Below are 21,834 nucleotides of genomic sequence, written 5' to 3' on the forward strand. Positions count from 1 at the left end.
TTGCTCTGAGTTTTTGAATCTCTCTGGGATACTGGAATAGGAATCAGAGAAAATCAGCCCCTTGGGGTGAGAGTTAGTTTAAAAATAAAAATAAATCATCAAATCTTTTTCCCATTCTACTGGATTTCAAATAATATTACATGAAGATGACTACTAGACTATTGGAGCAATGGATCTTAAAACTGACACTCACCTGGGAAAAATGACTCATAGCTAATGTCACATATATATTTTCTAATCTTCTGCTTTTCAGTGTTCTGAGACAGCTCAAAATGATAGGAAGCCTAAGAGAGCTGTAAGTCTTTCTTTCCTGTCAATCCCAAAAGGCATGTTTGTCTTCTTTCTCCCCCTGGAAATTTTTCCCAGGCACAAAAAAAAACCCAACCAAACAAACAAAAAACCCAAAAACAAACAAACAAAAAAACCCACCAACCAAACAAAAAAAACCCCAAACAAACAAACAAACAAAAACCCCAAAAAAACCCCACAAAAAAACCCCAAAACTCCAAAAACAAACAAACAAAAGCCCCAAACTAAACCAAAACAGAAACAACAAATAATACCAAACAAACCAACAAATAAAAACAAACCAACAACAAAAAAAACCTAACCCAAATAAGACCAAAGAGTCCCAAAACCTGCATGATCCTCCAGGATTCCTAAACACAAGCTAATCAGTAAGGCAATGAAGAAAGCCTGGCCTACCTGATAGCTAAAAGTCACTAATCAGTCAAACAGGCGCTCTGCATTTTCAGATGAAATGCACAGATATTGCTGTTTCTAGGTTTACAGTGAGAGGGGAGTTTTTGCTGGACAACAACTACGACCTATGAACCATGGTTCCCATCACTTCCACAATGAAACTAGAAGCTGTCAAAATTCTTCAGAGGACTTGCATTGGTAAGATATTTTTATCATGTATTTTCAAAAAATCTTCCATTTCTTTTACTGTGAATATTGTATCAGGACTATGTGTCTCCCAAAAAGGTATTTATGAGCACACCGAAGTACATAAGTTATTAAATTTGCAGAAAAAATTTCCAATGACAACTCTTAAACCTGCGTGATATAGATAGCAAACTTTGTTATTATAAAAGTTCAAAGTTCTAAGATACATAAAAGCACAGTTTTAGGCATAGCACCAATTTACTTTCCCTAGATTTTTTTCATTAAAATATATTGAAATTCATTAATACAAGCAATAGCTTTTGAAAATTTTTCTACAAAACTCAACCTCAAAAGTCATATAAAGAAATAAGTGCCATTTTGCACTATGAGAATTGTTTAAGTTAAAGGAGAATGAGACAAGCAGAAGTTCATTCACTTTTATACAAGGAGTGGAACTGCTCCAAAAGAGTTACCCAATTAAACTGACATCCTGACTTCAATGTACACACACCTGTAGATTTACCCGAGTGCTTGAAGCAATAGCTCCAAAACCACTAAACATTATATGTGGTGCTGGTCTCCAACCAACATAAAACACCTGACACATAAAATCACCTTCATTTACCCCCACCCTCAGCTGTGACTGATGATGCACCTGAACTGCACAAACAGAGGACTCCCACCAGTGCTCCTTTGAGCTAAATGTGTGAAGAGGGCAAATATGAGCTGTGCAGTACCACAGTTTTTGCTAAAGTAAGAATCTAGGGCCTGTGTCACAAGAAAGAAGTGTCTTGAACCTATTGCACAACTGAGGGCTTTCACAGTGCCATACACAGCTCTTGCTTCAACTGGCTCTGGCACAGCAGAAGTATTGCACCAATGGAATAGTCACAACACCATATTTATACTCCTAAAATGCTAAATTAAGGTTTTGTTGCAGACTCCAAATACTACAAAGGCTACAAATACTGCTACATAAAAAGCTCTGAATTTTACTTGGAAGATCGCAGGTGAGATGTGGAAAGAACAGGAACTAGATAAAGCCTCTCATCATTCCCAAATTCAGTGCAACATTGAAATAAACAGTCCTGCACTTCTTGTCCTCTATCATCTTTTGTATGCCAGAAATATCCTATCTGTGTATCTGTGCATCTTCTTTTGTGCATCATTGTTTGCTGAAGAGCTGTCTCAAACTTCATGTAACTTTGGCTTAGAGAGATCTACCAGGAAAACTGAGGCTGCTTGGAAACAAAACCTGTCACAACATCAAACACAGAATATGTCTATAGAAAATCACTTCTTTGACAGTCTTGTGCAGAGATGCAGTTAGACTTAGCTTTAAATTAGCATTCCCAGATAATGGCAGTGATTAAGTCACATCACCTTAGAGCTTTGCAATGGCCAGATTGTAGTTGTGAAGAATAACTTTAAAGGGTATATTTAGTCTTTATTTGGTAAATTTTAGGTGTGTCAAATGCTCTGCAGTCATATATTTGACTATGGGGAATGTACTGCTTAAGTAAATTGAACATGTTAAAATCAACAATTCCAAAAGACATTTAAAACTTTTTGAGAAACGCCAATTCTGCTCTTGGAATGGCACATTTAAGATCTGCTTTTAAATGCTGCCACTGTATCATCACAGATACAAACTGAAGATTAGGTTTTATGTACACTGGTATCCACAGAACTGGTGGATAGCTGGAGTAGTTCTTAACCTCTTATATCACTGCTAAAGAATATTCCACATTTTCCCTAAACCTAAATAAGATTGACATGCTAAAAAATGTAAAACTAAAGTAGTTTAGGTAAATATTCACAAGTACAATATTTGAATAATCATGAAGTTTCCTAATAAGAATTCAATGTTTTTCAAGCAAAACATGTTTTCATACTGCATTACATTCAGATACTTTTCTGCCTTGGATTCAAAGAGATCGATCAACCGAATATATTTCAAAAGTAATGTTAACCAAGGAAAGAAAACCATGTGACTTTAGGAACAGGGGAATATGAAAGTAGTTCTGTTAGCTGAAAATTCATGCCACTTACGTATATTCGTATATTGTTTAAATATATGTTTATATACGTATATTGTTTAAAATTAAATCCTCTCTTACCATCATGATTGGGATTTCCCAAAGTCCATGGCTCATCTGAGTCAAAATGAGTGTCTCCCCCAATTCCTGGGCCAGGAAAATATGCATGAGCTAAAAATCCTCCCTCCCCATCAAAGGGAGAACTGTCTCCATGAAAACCTGATGCAAAAATGATAGTAATATCCACATCTCTCTTGCCGTTTTCTAATTCAATATAAGGAACTTCTTCAAATGTTAGAGGAGTTACATTCTGCCACACATCGAAGGCACGGCGAATGGCTTTACGGGTTTCAGCATCACCTACTTTTGGAGTGACGTTCTTTATGCTGAAAGAAAGAGAAAAACATTACATAGATTAAATTCAACACAGCGGTGACACTGCTTATAACCATCTCCCCCTAATTATTATAAGCTCTGTGCTTTTAATAAAACACATTAGTTCTGGCATTATATACTTTAAGAAGAGTATTTTTAAACAAGCTGGTGCAGAATTATGGTGTCAATCTGTATAGCCCTTTAAGCTAGAACTTATTATGTTAGTGAGCTTACTCCCAGCAGTACAAAAAAACCTCTTATATTTAGAAGATTAAAAATATATTAAATTGAAAAATTCTTAACAGTGGGATAACCAGATTAATCAACCACTGACTGTTTACCTCCTGGACCACAATTAGAATCCATCACAGCTAAAGAATGTCATGTTCTTTCTGATCAAAAGAAAAATGTTTTCAGTTAAATGAAATTTTTACTTATTAGTGAGTTCATTAACAAAAGCAGAACTCCATACTGTGACCACCAACCAGTATTCACAAAGCCTTATTGCTTTTGCAACTGGATAAATTCCTTATCAGAAACAAAGCCTTTTGACTTCAGTACAGGCTAAGATGTCCTTTTATGATCTGATTACATCTGCAAATCTTGCATAAAACTGTAGAATCCATCAGAGAAATCATTTTATAGAAGAGCTAACTCAAGACTATGTATTTAAACAGAAATTTCAGTCCCCACTGCTTCTTCAAGTGACATACACATGAAAAAAGCAAAAAACCCATCAGAATTGAAGTTTACTCTCATAGTTAATAAATTATAGTGAAATCATCTTTAAAAACATCTTTATTTTCATTATTCAATTCAAGAAAATAATGCCAATAATAAATTTCAGACCTATCCAATTTTCTGCATCATTTCCACTCAATTCATATGGGCAGCAAAAACTCTGTTAGGTTTGTGTTTGCTCTGAAACTGCTGCAATCAGATTCTCTTTGTTCACTTGACATGCGCACGACTGAATGTCTGCACAAATTTCAGAAATGTACAGTACATGTAATATTTTTGTCAGTTTACACAGCATGGCACATTAAAGGAGAACAAATATACTTCCATGAATAAACCTCAAATGATTGATTTGTTTGGTACATTAAATGTGCTTGATTATATGGTATTTATGTTTATATAAATGGAAATAAATCTTTCAAGTGTAATTTTATAGATTTTACTTCATATATACATTTTTTTCATAGCTTCATGTAGAAAACATAAAGCTACCTCTTTGGACTTCCACCCAAAAAGATTTTATTGTATTGAGTCCAATAGTCCTGTCTAACCAAAGCATAATTTTCTAGCTGGTATATATGTTCCAAAGAGATATCAACACGGGCTGTAAGATACTACAATGTAGAGAATACACTGCTTCCCTTGATGTTTTATTCCAAAGGTGATTTAACCAATCAATTCTTCAATACTTGTGCCTATTCTATTATTTCCCAGACTTGTATTATGGTTCTTGTTCTGCCTTTCTCTCTAACATGCATGAGCTTCAAAAATTTTCCCCCTATACAAAGACATTTAAAAGACATTTCTGCACTGCTAAGTCATTACCTTCTTGTTGTCTCTAAGAAATAAAAATTTTTGAACTCTTTAAATCTCTGGCTAGAAGACGTTTTCTCCAGTCTATCAAATATTTTCTATGGTTTTTATTCAATTCAACCCAATTTTAAAATTTTCTTTTAAAACTGGCTCTTTCAAACTATAAAGTACTGCAGTACTGATCTTGCTGTCAGAGAGAAAATGTCCTCTGATATGTAGGCATGACATTACATCATGTAAATGTCATGTGACATTAAAGTGCTTTCTATGATGCCCTTTCATAATTATTTGCTCAGTAGTAATTTTATGATCAATGTTGCATTGCTTTTTCTGTGATTAAAAAAATATTGGACACACTGGACCAAAACTCAGCCCTTGCAGAACCCCTCTCTGAAAGCTCCCACCTTTGAGAATCAGGTTTTTTGAGATGTTTTAATTAGCAAATTCATAAACTACTATCTGTGGCCCCTGAGAAAGTACAGCGTTTTGGAACCTGTCCTGTGACACGAAATAAAAAAAAAAAAAACACATCACAGTGGCACACTTATACTGCCACTACCAAAAACTTCACTGTTGCTATGTTAAGAATACAAAGTTGGCAGATGTGCCCTTAGTCAGTCCTGCTGTGTGCTCCCTAAGGCACGTGTATGGCCTCAAGCAGAGCTCTTTGAAGGATTAGAGCCTCTGTTATTTGCCATGTATAAGGAATATGGCAAATGAATCAACAGGCTCTCATAGAAAACAGAGCATGTCTAGAAAAACTGAAATATTGATATAGAAAAAGTTCATCTGAAATATGCAGCTTTTGTTTTGTTTTGTTTTGTTTTGTTTTGTTATCGGGTTTTTGGTTTTCTGTTTGTTTTTTAGTTAGTAATTGGTCAAAGTCCCACTTTGGTCTTAAGTAAACAGAACAAAAGAAGAGTCTTCTGCTAGTTTATGTGAAATGAAGAAATGGATAAAAATGGATTGGAATTTTGTATTGATATTAAATTGAGTAATTAATTGGTCTAAAAGGGTTTGACTCAAACGTTAAGACTTATTTTACATTGTCTTGCTGTTTCAGCACATTGAGTTAAATTTTAATCAGATTACAAATGAGAAATTGAGTGATTGAGCCATCTAGTTTCACACTAGACTACCTTTGATAGCAAGCATTTTCCATGGGATTCAGCTATTGACTTACTTTTGTAATAGAATCCTACATCTCCAGATTCATTGTAAAGTAATATTTTTTCAAAGCATACTTTCTGTACTAAAACCAGAGAGATTTCCGGCTTCCAAACCAACATTTTGGAGTGGGCAAGATTATATTGAAAAGTGTTGCTTGAAAGAGAAAATACAAAAACCAGCAGTTATTCTTATACAAGAGTATTTGCAGAAAATAACTGCCCATTTTTAATGCATTAAACAAAATTCGGGTTTAATCCTAAAAGAGCAAATACCAGCACTGTGCAACACAAACATTGAAATTGTCTTTCTGGGAACTTTGCTTAAAATAATTCACCAATGCAGATATCTGAAACCCAAGTTATATTACATTTCTTTCCTGCTGTTTATCATACAAAGTCCAAGGGGTAAGTAAAGTAAAATCAATCCATAAAGACAGTCTATCAATTACCAGAGATACTAGGACTCATCTTTTAAATTCTTGTTTATACCTATGATTGCAATAGCAAATAAAGTCTTAGTTGAGCCCTTTCCTATTACATTTAGATCTACATCTTAAATCCAGCAGTCACCTGAAATAGTGGTAACTCTCACAGACAGTAAAAACAATAGAGGAATTGGGTATCTTACACTCCACATGTCCAGATAATGGAGCTCAAATAGAAGTAAGTGCAGGACGTGACAACTCAGAACCACTCTTACTGCAAGGTGAAAAGCATAGCAAGACAAAAGCCTTCATAATAAAAATCCATCTTTTTTTCTAAGTTTTGCTTTCCTAGTCTTAAAGCCCAGCGATCATTTCACAGCAAAGAAGTTCAAATGAGAGAAAGATGCAAAGCTGACCTTGACCAGACTGGCAGTGCAACTTTATAAAGAGTTTGAAGATCTTGTAATTACTAACCAAAAGGCAATCTATAGGATGAAACATTTATTTTCATGACATTTTTTACAAACTAATAAACTGAGTGATACTTTTAATAAATTTTGAGAGCTGTTATTTTTAGGCAACTACAACCATGAATCACTTTATTATGTTTTTTGTGGTTATTATTGCTGGTTTTGTATGATTTTCAACCTGATAGTTGCTTCAAGCACTATAACTTTAAAAGACATGTCTTCCACAAGAACAATTAGATTTTATCACTGATCTGCACTTTTCATGTTGATTTACTATTTCTACAGCTGCCTGAAGAGTCCTGTTTTGAGAGCGTTATCCTAGAATCCTTAGTCCTATTGATTTCAGAAAAGCTTTGGGTTTTCCTTCCCTTCCCACTCATTTCCCAAAATATCTTAAAAGAAAAATTATCCATGTTTCACTGACATATTTTTGGCTGCATCAGCTTCAGGAGCCTTGCAAGATTGTCATGATATACCTCACTTGACTGTGTAAAATCAGCAATCTGAAATTTAAATAGATGAAAGAGCAGGAATTTCAACTGAGTAGGTAAAAAGATGCAGTCAATAATCTGTTTGAAGTCATCTAGTTACAGATCTGTGCTTGATATTAAACTGTTCAAGTAAAATGAAATGAAACATACATTAGATTTGAATAAGTTGTTGACACAACCTTTGAATTGTCATTGGAGTAAATCAAACCTAAACTGAAGCAACACTTTTGGAGTTTGTTGTTTTGGTGGTTTTGTTTGTTTGTTTTATGTTGGGTTTTCTGGTTGGTTGGTTGGTTAGCTGGTTGGTTGGTTGGTTTTTAATCACACTGTAACTTTTATTGAAAGTAATAAATTACCTCTGGCAAAAACATATTTCACTTTGGGCCATTATTTCCCTAGAAATTGCTTTCTATGAAGTTGCTTCACTGATCTCTTGCTGATGTGAGGCTTTTTTAGCTTCAACTTCTTTCCAGTTTCAGTTTGCTGACTCTTTGTAGCTATAGACTAAGAGTGCTATCTTGGTTCATACAGCTCTTGCTCACATTGATTAAACCTAAACTGTTACTTTTGATTTTCTGTGGATTTGATTTTCAACCTACTGCTGCCATGATTGAAAGAATTTATAATTAAATTGCCTCTTCATTTTCATGGGTAACATTCTCCTCAACATTCATTAAAAGAAGATGATATGTAAAAGAAATGGGATTTCCGAGACAAAATCCCAAGAGTAGCAAAATACTTGACATATTCTGCACAATATGGACCATTCAGACTATTGAAATTGCATAGTCTATTGCTAACAAGCCAGACAAGACTTTTCATTGCATTACTGAAGCTCCCAGCTTGCATTAATTCATTTATCTGAACAGCATAAAGTTAGACCTGTTCAAACCTTTCATCTTCTTTCAGAAATGAAATCTAAGATATATCTAACTTGTAAACGGAAAATGTCAATTATCTGGGGTTTGACCCATTGTCCTCTGAATTCAAGAAAAAGATTAAATTATTTATAGCGGGTTTGAGATGAAGATATTGACTATCTACAGCTAAGTTTCCTACACCAATTAAATTATTACATATTGCTGATCGATTGAATTTAGCTTTTTCCTTTCTTAAGAAAGAAAAAATAAATCAGAATAGCTTTTAAATTATTATTTGATTTTCAATCATTACAAGTTCTAAGTCATGGTTATAATTCAAGGTAAAGCTTTTATTTTTATAGAACATTCTCCAATCTTACTTGCAAAAGTATTTTGCAGATAGAATAATCTGGGCAATTGAGAAATGACTGACTGCAGGAGTTCAGATTATGAATAGTATGCACAGAATTCTTGATGAGAAGGGGCTTCATTGATTCACTGTCTAAAATGGACATATAAACATTTATGATCTGTTTTTACAAAACTAATAGCTTTATTGATTCACATTGCTCCTTCTTTAAAGCACTGGATTATTTCCCTAGCAAAAGAGAAGGTGACTACATTTTTGAGAATCATAAATACCTCCTTGAAAAGTTTTTAAAATTTTAAATAATTTTTTAAAATCTCTTCATAGCTTTCTTAAATTTCTTCTCTGATTCTATACAATGTAACTTGACAAAGCCAAAAACAGTAGGGAAAGATTAAGACTATATCATTAAGATCTCTGTAGCTTTTTCGGTAATGGAGTGGGAATTCTCTTGTATTCTAGATGTTTTCTTTCACCCCTATACTCTTTTGACTGATAGAAAGTTTCAAATACTTTCTGTTTCTCTCTTTGTAAAAGGTATGTTAGTCTATAACACACATACTAATGACGTTCACAAAGTTTATCAGCATGAACTATACCAGGCAGAAAAATATTGTAAACTAGGTAATTTCATCGGAAACAGAAATTCTAAGAAACATCACACATCAGTTCAAGTGAGAAGAAAGGTTCATTCCCAGAGAGAGAGTAAGCATAATTAATGCCACACATTGTCCATTCCATGCTGATGTTCCTAATACTGGAAATCTGTATTTTGGTCCTATCTGTAAACACAATGCTTTCTAAGAATAAATATCACCTAAGACTAAAATTTAATCTGTTTCCAAATGGACATAATAAATATTCAAAATGTAATATGGGGATAAAACCATTAATGCAAATTCTAATTATAATTGTAATTTTAAGTCACTTTGAAACTCCATCTTGAAATTTTGCATAACTGTTTCAGGTGGAAAAATTACATGTTAAAAATGTGGAAAAGTTCCAGGGCAAGGAGGGGTGGGGACCTTGCTTTCAGGAGTCTTTGCTGTGGGGTTTTGGTTTCCAGAAAATTGTAAGATGTAGCACACACTGAAATGAAGGAGAAATTGCTGTTTCTGGGGAGGAATTACTAAACTGGTTTAGCAGGCACACTTCAGACTGGCCAGGAAGGCACAGAATGCATCTGTAAGTCCACACATTACAAAGAGACTGAGGAGTGGCACAGAGAAAAATGGAGCAGATAAATGATACTAGAGATATGATTCAAATTTTAGGAACAAAGCAGGTTAAAATGTCATTCATTTAAGATGCCATAAGCCTGTAAGCAGGGAATTGGTGAAAGGTGTGAAAAGAATATTAGTTCTTTTTTTTGGTCTTTATTTGTTTTGGGATATTTTCTAATTCAAAAAGATAATATCTTTTTTATTCTGATAAAACTTAGGGTTTCTCTTTTAAATGTCTTTTGTACTGTAATTCACGGCAAAAATATTACAGACTTATTCACTTCAAAGCTCTGTTTGATTGGAGGTCTTGTCAAAGTGAGAGAGAGAACATTTTCAAAGAGGGGAGGCAGGAGATAAAAAACTGCTATAAATTCTTCAAAGTGAGAAAGATTACTAGATAGTTGTCACTTAGTTTAATACTGAACACCTTCATATGTTATTTGGATTAATGCCTTGGGTGACAGTCCAGAAGATATACAAGTGGTAGGATTTAGACTGTTGCAAAAAATTCTGTAATGAAATCGGGAATCAGACTCCTTACAAATCAGAGTGGTAGAAAACCACACATAAGAGTAGATGACTATGCATGCCTCCTAAGTGTGCACACACTGCATTTAAATTCTAAAATGCAGCTAGATGTAAAGTGCTGTAGGTGGGCATTCTTATTCTAACCAACTATCAATTACATTTACATTAACAATAAAGGACTTCAGCCAATACAACATACCAACCCCAAGGCAGTCAGTTGTCTATTGCTTAATGTTATATGCAATATCTCAAACTAGAATTCTCTAATTCAGTCATAAATCACAGTAGTGACATAGGGTTACTAATGAAACTATATCTTCACCAGGGTACGAGGAACAGTCTGTATGACCATTAGGGCTTATGAACTTTAATACTTATATGGATTCATGAATAATGGCACAAGTTAATGAATCTGAAAACTATTTTATCCCTCAGAACTTACTCCTATTAGATATCACAGGAATCCATGATGGGACTATGTAAATTTTCAAACAGTCTGTATTGGAATCCTTGGTTTGCTGACAGATTATGGATTTTATATTATATACATGACACTTTCTCTGGTTGACAGAGCTCTAGTGAGAACATCTTGAAAGTTTCCATCTAACTTTCCCTGCAAGACCTCAGTTTTGACAGCAGGCACACTGTGCTAACTACATGCCAGACTCAGGGGTGATATCAATGTACTGCCCTGCACACACTCTTCCCATGTCCATCATCACCTAGACAGGAAATGGTCGTGTCAGCAACTCAACAAATTATAATCAAATTAATTTGTATTTAGAATAAACCCATGGACACCTACATTTTGCAGAGATTGACTCCTTTCAATAACCTATTTTACATATTTAAATTAGAAATCTGAGTTTCACTGCAGCACTCCTAGATTCAGGGCATTATTCCCTGAAAAACTGCCAAGAAAGTTGAAAGGTAACCTTAAGGACATACTGGGTGTTAAACTGATGCTGTAAGCTTCAGAGAATTTATTGGCTACTAAATATATGCAATTTTAATACAAGAAAACAACTTGGTTCTTATGCAGCAGATACATACTTATAGGACGTATCCATAGTAGCACTTCTATATCATACATTAATAATAAACTTTTCAAAATATTGAAAAAAAAAATCAGGAAATTATATTTACTTTAAAAGAAAAGTCATCGCTATTAGTGACATTTGAATAGCTATACGAAAATCTTTAGTACCTGTAAGTGATATGTTTGTGTTGCCATTTCTGTCCCGTTAACGCGTAGCGTTTCCGACGAACATTAAATTTGGAGCTACCTCTCGTTTGGTCAGGCACACCACATCGAGGTTTCTTCATCCAGCTGCAAGAAACAGCACCACACAGTTAAAGCAACATGAAAGAAAAATCATAACCACTGCATCCCTAATACAAACATTTAATTATCTGAATATAAAATTTTATAGAACATATAAGCTAATAAAAACAACAGACACTTGGTGTTCTTTTAGTTCAAGATATGGAAATTGCTGACTTTCTGATACTATCAAGTTCTCTATCTTACACTTCCACACAATGAGAAGTATCTCATTGCAACTGTAAGCTTCTAATAGAGATGTTTAACTCAGGAATTATTGCTTAAGAATATTTAATCAAGCTGAAAAATCTAAATCACATACAATAAGAATTACCATTGCAGAAGCACCAGATTTCTCAGAGAAGGTCTGTATTTCTACAGTGCTCTTCAATATTTCATTGTTTTCCAATATTTCAAAAACTTTAAACTTGCCAGCATTCAAAGTATATTATAATTATGATATCTAATTCAAAAGTATAATTTCCACAGCAATATCCTTAAACTGCTTCCCACTTGTAAGGCACTATTTAGTTCAAAGAAAACAGCTAAAGTTATAATTTTATATGAGTTGAATGTCTCTTCTTACCATCAAGAAGAGAGTAAGATTAAAATCTATTACTTATAAGTAAAAAATCTCATATGTTACTTTTTCATCTCATTGGATTATATTTCTATGCCAAACAATTACTTATGCAAAAACTACAGTTTGTCAATGGCATTTACCAGAAAAATAGTAATACCCTATATTCTGGCTTTCATGGATGAATTTCTGACCATTAAACTGGCATTATTTTGTAAATAAATGTACACATAGCAGTTGTATATATGTATGATTGGATGACAGAAAAGTAATTTGAAATGTCATCTAAGGAAGTAGATTCCCTTTAAAATATGTACAGGTAATAAAAGGCTCCGAAAAAGCAAATAGTCAATCATCAGCCTCACTTATTTTGATAAATGGGCAAGAATCAGTTTAAAAGTAACTTAGACTTGTAACACTTACATGCTGTAGCTATGGATATATAGCAAACTGTTTTTCAAAGGCACAAGTAGATGTTAAGCTCACCAGCCTGTGGGAAAGTACTAAACTTTCTTGATAGTACCAAGATGGCACTACACTCCAGTTGCTCTGATAAGCAGAAATGTCTGTAAAATCTCTGATGTGAGACAAATCTATTGAATAGTACAGGTCAGGAACCCAAAACTCATGAATTTAACTGCCTTAACTGAAGACATCAAGTTTACAATCGCCTGTTTCAAATAAGAAACATAGAATGATTTGCTCTAATTTCAGAAATTGCTCTAATAGTTAAAATACTTTTGCGTGGCACATATGCAAGGAAAGCAGTGTTCTTTCCCTAGTGCCTGCAAAGACCATACTGCAAAAATCTAAAAAAACCTTACCCCACCAGCATTTGCTGAAACACCCTGCAACTTTACTCCAGGTTCCTTTGGTTTTTGAAATAAAATCACAATTCAACAAAGTAGACATTAGGGATTTTTGGGACGAAATATTACTGAAAAGATTAATTTGCTCTAAAAATGAAAGAAAATGAAGGAAAGAAGTAGATCTCTGTTACAGACCAAAGGCCAATAATATTCTTCTTAGTAAAATGATATATCTACACTTCATGAGATTGAAATTGACTCAGACCTTCAAAACCTTCTAGACACATTGTCACTAATACATTTTCACAGTGCATGTCAGATCAGTATGCAGCGCTTCAATGGCAGGGTATATATAGATTATGTTGTTGAAACTGCACATGCACATTCCAGAAAAAGATGTAAACATAACAAAAGATTTCTGTTCTCACCTTAAGGTGATATCCCTACATCAAAAGCAAGAAGAAAGGAATAAAGCAAAACCAAATAACGATTATATTTTGTTAGAAACATTTACAAAGCTATTGAATAAAATATATATCACTGATAGTTGTATCATTTCAAGGGCAATGACTTAAAAGTCATTGAATTAGGGCTTTCTCCTCTCCAAAAGGTTTACATTATTTAGTTTAAATGATGGAGACCTATTTTAGTAACCATTTGCTCACTGGTCAGCTGAGATAAGCTGAGATACTGGTAAACTGAGATACTGGCAGATAAGAATAAATATTCTAAGTTCTGAATTTAAAAATTAGTCTTCAAAGCTATTGAAATAATTTCTCCAGTCAAACTGAATCCATAAGATTCAATAATCTTATGGAAAATCTTGTTAATGTAAAAAAATTTTCACACTTTAGAATGAATACCAAAAGTCAAGAACAGTAGGTAACACGGATTCAAAAGTCAACATTGTATTATCTTACTAGAATTACTGACAATCCTTTTTTAACAAAATAGAATGTAGCCCAAAATAACATGTTATGAAATTCAAGCAATTTGTTCTTGGATTGTTTTTGAAGTAGCATGTACCTATCAAGGACATTATGCTTGTACCCTTATTGGTTTGGACAGGGAGGGGATGTTCCAAGTTGTCATGCTGTCTGGACCACTAGTGTTCTTATTGTTCTTACACGAGGTCTGGGACTGTAGTTCACACAATATAAATCCAAATATAAATCAAATGGAAGTCATTGCATGGGCAGTTCAGTAGCTTTCAGGAAATTATCTTCATGAAAAATTTAAGGAAAGATGCAATTCACAGACGAAGATTTGGAACTTCACCAAATCTATCACCTAGATCTTAGCTGAGCTAAGTTTAGATGTGGAATTTGAAACAAACTAGTGCATGACTAGTATGGGAGCTCAGTATTTTCTAGCACAGAAATGAGGTAAAAATATTAATATTTTCAGATACATAAATGTTCCTTTTATTTCTTTAATATTTAATTCTTTTTTTCTATGGTAATTGTTCTCACACTCACTGGGAGGAAGACTTATCTTAGTAATAATCATTAATGCTCATGACATTTCAGATACTTAGCACATAATATGGCCTTCCCTTGGGGGAATTGACAAATAAAACATTGATTTCTGTGTTCTTCCAAATATAGATTCTTCTAACGTAATATAATCAAGGTCTTCCATGTTCCTGATTGTTAGTTTGATTTTTTTGACATGTTTTTGAAATGTTTTGAAATATGCTTCATTTTTAAAAGGTGCATACATATAATGACTTTGCCTCTCTTTTATCACTTTGTTTTTGAACTTGTAGAAATCTTATGTGCAGCAGCCCTTCAAAATTAATATTTTATAAGTACTCAATAAAGAGGCTTAATTGTGACTAATGTTCTCTATCTGTACACTATGTCACATCACATTCTTCTTCTAACTCCATTAGTTTGAATCTTGAAGAGCTATATATGTCAGGAAAATTTAAATATTTTAGACTCATAGCAAATTTAGAAAGATTAAAAGAAAAATATGCAGAAAAATATGCAGCTATTCCAGTAGAGAGATGAAATTGAACTTCTACCTCAAGCCAGTTGCCTAACCATATTTTTTTCTTTGGTGTCTAGGAGGAAAAATGTCCTTCTGTCTCTTATTTTTCTTGAGCCTTCAGGAAAAAAAAATACCCTCACAGAATGAAAATATTAAAAACATACTTCTGGTTGAAGGCCACAACTGCTTTATCCCTTATCAAAATTGCGGGTAAGGTTACAGAATTGTTTTGTTGTTGTGGCTTTGGGGGTTATTTGGGACAGAGTTATAGCAAAAAAGGAAACTAAACAAGAAGGTTCAACTTGACTTACTGCAACTTAACTTTGTGGCTGGACAAACTGTAGATGCCTATTTAAGAAAACTACTAAATTATATCCTTAAACTTCTAGTGAGGAGAAATAGATATGTCTTTCTATGCATCTTTGTTTACTGTAGCCTGCTATTACAGGATTTTATTGACACTTGCTAAGTAATAGGAAGAGTGATGTAAGATATGGTATTTCAGCCCTGATGATTTTTTTTCAAGACTTCTCATTGAATACTTGATGGGGGTGCAGACCTTATGCATACTTTTGTACAAAAAAAATGTACTAATTTACTAAAAAAATAAACCATTAGGATCAATTTCAACAGCTCAGAATTTACTTCGCGACTGAAAGTTAATATATAAACTGCAGAGAGCATAAACTCGGTTAGAAGCTCATCTAAGCATTGAAATAAGCATATATATAATTTATTTCTAAAGGATGACATTAGAATAAAATGAAAGTTTTGTTATTATTGCACAGATTTAGTCAGCATCCTATACATGAGCATTCCATCTGTATATCAAGAAGTTTGCACTCTACTCCTCAAAAGTGCAAAACAAGTTTTGGGAATAAATATGTACAGGAGTTTTAAGAAAAGACAACAATTAGTCTTTCTACAATGTTTCTTTTAGGGATGCAGAAGACCAGGAATGCCACCAGTGGGTCCAGTTTCAGAAATGTCCTTTTTCATGAATCATTGACTATGTTTGCTAATATATAAATGAAATACAGAAAGTACTGTGGCAGTCCATGCAAATGTCAGAGAGTATTTTCATTGGGTTAGCCATCGTCCTGGTACTTGTATTCAGAACCTCCCTCACATTTTTACACCATTATAAGGATGTCTCTTCCTATCACTCAGTTTTCTTTATCCCCAGAAATAGTATGCACCATTTTTTTCAAGACACTTAAGAAAAAAAAAAAAGCATAAACAACTGAATGCTGAGTAGTAGGGAGAAGATGAATACTGTTCATATTTATGCATACCAAAATACTCATTGAGCGATTATCTTTTTTCAGAGCAGCAAAAACCCCTCAGGAGACATTTGATGGTGCTGCTGTTGTAGGGCATTATTTCTTTGTTAATATCCCCAAAGTTGGTTCCTATCAAATTGCTACTATAACTTTTTAAATTGTTTGTCCTTCTGAAGACAAAGAGCCACATCATAATCTCTTCTCAAGATGTGTCAAGGAAGGCAGGTAAATCCTCATGCACAAGATCAGAACATATTTTTTATGAGGTCCCTGCTTTATTTATTATTGGCAACACCAGCATTGCTAGTTATTACAGCATATTAATCCCAGAGAAACAAATTATAAACTGTCACATATTTCTGACCTAAAGAGTATATATACTTTCTGTGAGATGAAAGGGAAAATAATTTCCAAATGTCACAATAAAACACTGAAAAACAATCTACCCTTTATAGTCATATCTCCCATGAATATTCAGTGATGTGAACTGATGGTACCCTGAGGCCAGAATTTAGTTAAAAATGAGGTTTTTGTTGTTTCGTTTTTTCAAAACCAATATAAGTGTGGCAAGCCTTTAAGAATCAGATCTGTTCCTAACTTGACTTAAGGTAAGGTGACTCCAAATATCTAAATAAATGCAGCATTCATCCAGCATGAGTTACATGTACCTAAGAGTTGCAATATATTAATGTATCTTTCTGTTCAGAAGAAAATCACACATCAAAAGATATCGAAGACTCAATATTCATCACCTTGTAAGATTAATATTTTGGATTATTGCATAGATGGATTTCTTCATCTCTTAAATTGCAGAAGTGAAGAAAGTCTTGCTGGCCAAAATGTCAAATTAGCAACATTAACCACCTCCATTTGAGTTTGGAATTTGGGGTTGGTTTGTTTTATTTCAATTCTCCAGCTGATACTCTAAACTAAGAGATGGCCTCTGCTTTCCCTTAGGTTACCCCTTTCTGTCTCTTCTGAGCTGCTGTGAACAGACTATTTTACTTTTAGTGAAATATATTGTCTCTCACAAAGCTGCTACTAACGTGTCTTGAAAAGGGTACTAGTTACTGGCAGCACTCTCTCCTCAAAGATCAATCAATGAGGCTGAATGAAGAGCACACTCTTCACCCTGCAGAATGGACCATAAACATACTTTTGAACACGGCTCTCTCACAAGGCATTTACTGCTATTGCACTGCATGGCCTAAGATCCTTTCAAGTCCTAAACTGTGTGATCAACTCACCTCCCCTGAGGGCAGCCACAATATCTGCTTTGTTTTATTGCTTTTCAATGCAATAGAGTATGTGTCAGTGGAATAAAATGATTTTTCCAATCCTGCCAGCATTTTGTGTAGTCTCTTCCCTAAACTCTAAATGATAGAAAAATCATTAATGTCAGCTACTTTAGCATAAAAGAATAACAAAAGATGACACATCAGGTTGGGGGTGGTAAATGGGAAATGAAGGAGGATTTTTCCCCCCCAAATAAGCATTTTAGATCAATAGAAGCATATTTCACTGAATCAAATGTTGGATATGCAGTGACAGCACTATTGAGTTATTGCTCACTTTTCAAGCGAAGTAACTTTTTCTGAAATCACAAGATAATCTTTATCACAGTTGAACTGAAATGAGTCCAACAAGCACTTCAAATCAGGCAATAGTTTAAGTTGGAAAAGACCTCTACAATCATTGATTCCAACCATTATCATGGCACTGCCAAACCCACCATAAAACCATGTCCCTAAGTGTCATATCTACACTTCCCTGGGCAGCCTGTTCCAATGCTTGACAATGCTTTAAGTGAAGAACTGTTTTCTAATATCCACCTAAACCTCCCCTGGTGCAACTTGAGCCTTGTCCTGTCACTTACTACCTGGGAGAAGGGGCCGACCCCTGCCTGGCTACAACCTCCTTTCAGTTGTAGAGAGTGATAAAGTCCCCCCGAGCCTCCTTTTTTCGGGTTAAACAGCCACAATTCCCACAGCTGCTCCTCATAGGACTCATGGTCCAGACCCTTCTCCAGCTCTGCTGCCCTTCCCTGAACACACTCCAGCTCCTTAATGTTCTTCTTGCAGTGAAGGGCCCAAAATGGAACATGGGATTTGAGGAGTATATGAAGTACAGGGGCATAATCACTGCCCTGGTCCTGCTGTGTTAATCCCAGATACGTTCTCTTAATTGTGTATTAATAGTCCCTGTTTTATTTTTTGTGCATGTTTTTAGAATTTGGCATAGTATAGAGTTCTTTGAAAGTGTCCTTTACTAGCTCTGTTCTACAGAGTTTCTCTGTGTCCATTCTGTCACCAAAATCACACAGTGAGAGCCTGAAACAACTTCAGAATCACAAAGGGCATGCAAACTAATTCAATTTTACTGCATGTTAAAATGACCATACCTGGCCTTTTGTTACTGGAAACCACTAAACAAATAGGCCAGTGGAGTCTGCCAAATTTAATAAATAAGAATAAAGAAAATTTAAAGATTTTCCAGTAAAAAAGACTCCTTCAACTGTGAAACATTTCATGGATTCTTGCCAGTTTCCAAAATGTTTCTTCTCTTCCACAATGATAACCTTTTGTACCTTCCTTTAGGTAACCCTGTAACATCTTGTTTACAATCACTTGCCCAGAGGCGGAAGGCAGTTAGGCAGGTGATGACCTGCTACCATGAAATACAGAAGATGAAGAAAATGAAAAGGCAAGGAAAGAGAGAAACAATTTACCTCCCCATCTGAAGCTGCAACACTATTTGGATACTCCGGTTGCACTGCTGCTTCCCAGTTCTATTTTACCCTGCTAGAAACAGAAAAGTCAAGAGCAGTTCAGTACTGGTTACTTACTCAATTGTGTTCCTGTCCACTTTTCCTGTCATATTAATGCCATAGAACTGCTGCATGGCAGCTATAGCTGATTGCATGGTTTCTGCAGAGCGCAACACCGACATTCGGGGGTCAGTTGGTGGAAGGTAGCCATACTTTTGTAACCATACCTGCAATGACAAGTGCAGTGGCTATTAAATAGAAATTAGAGGTAAATAAAATGCTCCCTAGTAATTAGTTTTATACCAGACATAAAGAAGCTTCTAATTCACCAGGTTTAAGTCCTGCTAGTTTGGGTGCTTGGTTTTTTTTTATATTTTATTTGTTTTAGCTGCAGATAAGAAATTCTTTGGGGGTTTTATTTCACCTTCTTTATTAAAGATTCTGTTGCTCTAAGACTTAAAGCATTTTCTACCCAGAAGTCATCTCTCTTTATTATCTGAAACTGCCTGCTTCAATTATTTATTTAATGTATTTATTTATTTATTTGAAGTTACAACTTAAGCACCTAACCCTGGCTCTAGGCACTTCAAGTAGTGTTTTAAGCAGACAAAATATAAATCTACAATATATGCCATATACAATTGACTACCCATAGGGCACATAATAATATTCACCATCTACAATAATAAATCCACAATAGCTCACACATTTACACTAAATTGTTATTGTCTCTAGAAGAATATGAAAGAGAGGGTAGGGAGACATTCAGCTTTCTGAGAAGAATATCAAAATCACGTACTTATAGGCATGTGTCCAGGAAATAGTGAAGTAACAAACTCTGCCTTCACTTAGAGAAAACTCTGATAAGAGGAATTGCCTTTTTAAATCAAGATGGATTTAATGCTGACTGCTTATGCTCTTAATTGTGTAGAAGTGTGAGGTCCAAATTACTGAAAGCTTCATGGATTAAAGCCAATATCTTAATAACACTTGAACAAGCCCTCTGAAACATGCTGTCCTCTTGAGGCAACGTTTCATAAACAAGTAGCTGCAGTTTCATAATGTTTCTCAAAATCAAGACTATAGAGAAAACAGTGAAAGACTTTTGAGGAAGTGAAGACACTGATACAGCTTTAAAAATGTCTTTTCATTTGAGGTCTGGAAGTACTCACTAGAATGAAAGGTACATATATTGCCAATCTACAAGACTCAGTTAAAATGTATTGCTGCAATTTCACTCCCCCAGTAACAAAATATTTGTGACACCATAAATCTGAACTTGTGTTCTTTAACAAAAGAAAAAAAAAAAGAAAAAGAAAAAAAAATTATTCAGCCACCTCTTTCAAACATATCACATCACAACTCACAGGTTCTGAATCACCACATTAATGAACAATATTCACTCACCACACCTCAAAGTGTTTTGTGTCTCTGCCTCATACAACACTTTTGGGTTTTTACCTGTTTGTATATGCACTGTTTATATGCAGCCTAATACCAAGCTATGTATCTATTTTCAGTTTTAAATTTATCTTGTTGGGAGCACCATTTCAGCTTTGCAGCAGGTTAACTACAATTGTAGTGTACTCCTCTTTTATGAACACAGTGAAGATGATCATATCAAATCAACTTATTATTAAGGTTCACTTTATTAACACCGAAGGTGCATTAGAGGTGAACATGGGCTCAGTGTAAGTAAAAGATCAAACTGGCATTAAAGATTGTGGAAATCTTCAGGTTATAAATTTAGAAATTTCTAATTTAAACGTGTTTACCTTAAACACACATTTACCTCTGCAGTTCACACACAAACTCAACAACCACAGAACCACAAAATCACAGAATATTCTGAGTTGGAAGGGACCCACAAGGATCATCAAATCCAACTTTTAAATGAATGACACACAGGGATCAAACCCACAACCTGTTTGTGAGCTGCACACAATGGGGAGATACATGAGGACACAGAAGTATAGACAGGACTAAGACCTAGACTGAAGTCTTTCGCATTTACACTGTCTCTATATTCAGGAAGCATTAAGAACACGAAAAAAATTAATAGATAGGAAAATGGTTTTATTTACATTATAAATGAATTGCTACAATCAGTACCTACATACAACTTTACACATTCATACCTTCTTGCACTTTTCAGCTTTACAGGAGAGCTTGTGTACATTAAGTGCATGCAAGATTTGGGTAATTACAGAAATAAGATTTTTATGTTCCACTTTGCATTAAAGCCTTTTCTTCCCTACGTTATTGGAAGATACCTCTGAAAGGCCAGACAAAGCCTGAATGTTGCAAGAGCAGTGTAATATGTGGAACCAAGATCATAGAATTGAGAAATAAATTTAAGTTTGACACAGAGTGGATTGATTTCAGTGTAGTATGTAGAATCTCTTTGCATTAAGATTTACAATGAGTATATTTAAGAATGGGGTTAATTTTATATTCATCTTTTCAAGTCAGTGATAACAAAACAAATAGTAAGGGAAGAAAAATAGTTCTGAGTAGCATGTCACGGTTATGTAAAATGGTGCCACCTTCTTGCCTCCTTCTCAGCAAGAATTTGGTATGCAGACACAGACCAAGGATTTTTATGAAGCTCTCGGGTGCTAAGGACATACAGAATTGTTTGGTAGGGTTGGGAGGTCACTTATGACTACACAAAACCATCCTCACTGTGG

General features: G+C 34.6%; 1 protein-coding gene across 1 annotated transcript in view; it reads right to left on the bottom strand.

Moving 5' to 3' along the window:
- The window catches only part of MMP16 (matrix metallopeptidase 16), a 172,663-nt gene that overhangs the window by 70,445 nt on the left and 80,384 nt on the right, over window positions 1–21,834 (bottom strand). Inside the window, exons 2-4 of the mRNA XM_014870751.2 lie at window positions 19,223–19,371; window positions 11,594–11,716; window positions 3,009–3,313 (exon numbers count right to left, since the gene is read on the bottom strand). Of these exons, the coding sequence (XP_014726237.1) occupies window positions 3,009–3,313; window positions 11,594–11,716; window positions 19,223–19,371 (577 nt within the window). The remainder of the gene's footprint in view (window positions 1–3,008; window positions 3,314–11,593; window positions 11,717–19,222; window positions 19,372–21,834) is intronic.

This window comes from Sturnus vulgaris, chromosome 1 (genome assembly GCF_052056855.1).
Source record: "Sturnus vulgaris isolate bStuVul1 chromosome 1, bStuVul1.hap1, whole genome shotgun sequence".
NCBI classification, from domain to species: domain Eukaryota; kingdom Metazoa; phylum Chordata; class Aves; order Passeriformes; family Sturnidae; genus Sturnus; species Sturnus vulgaris.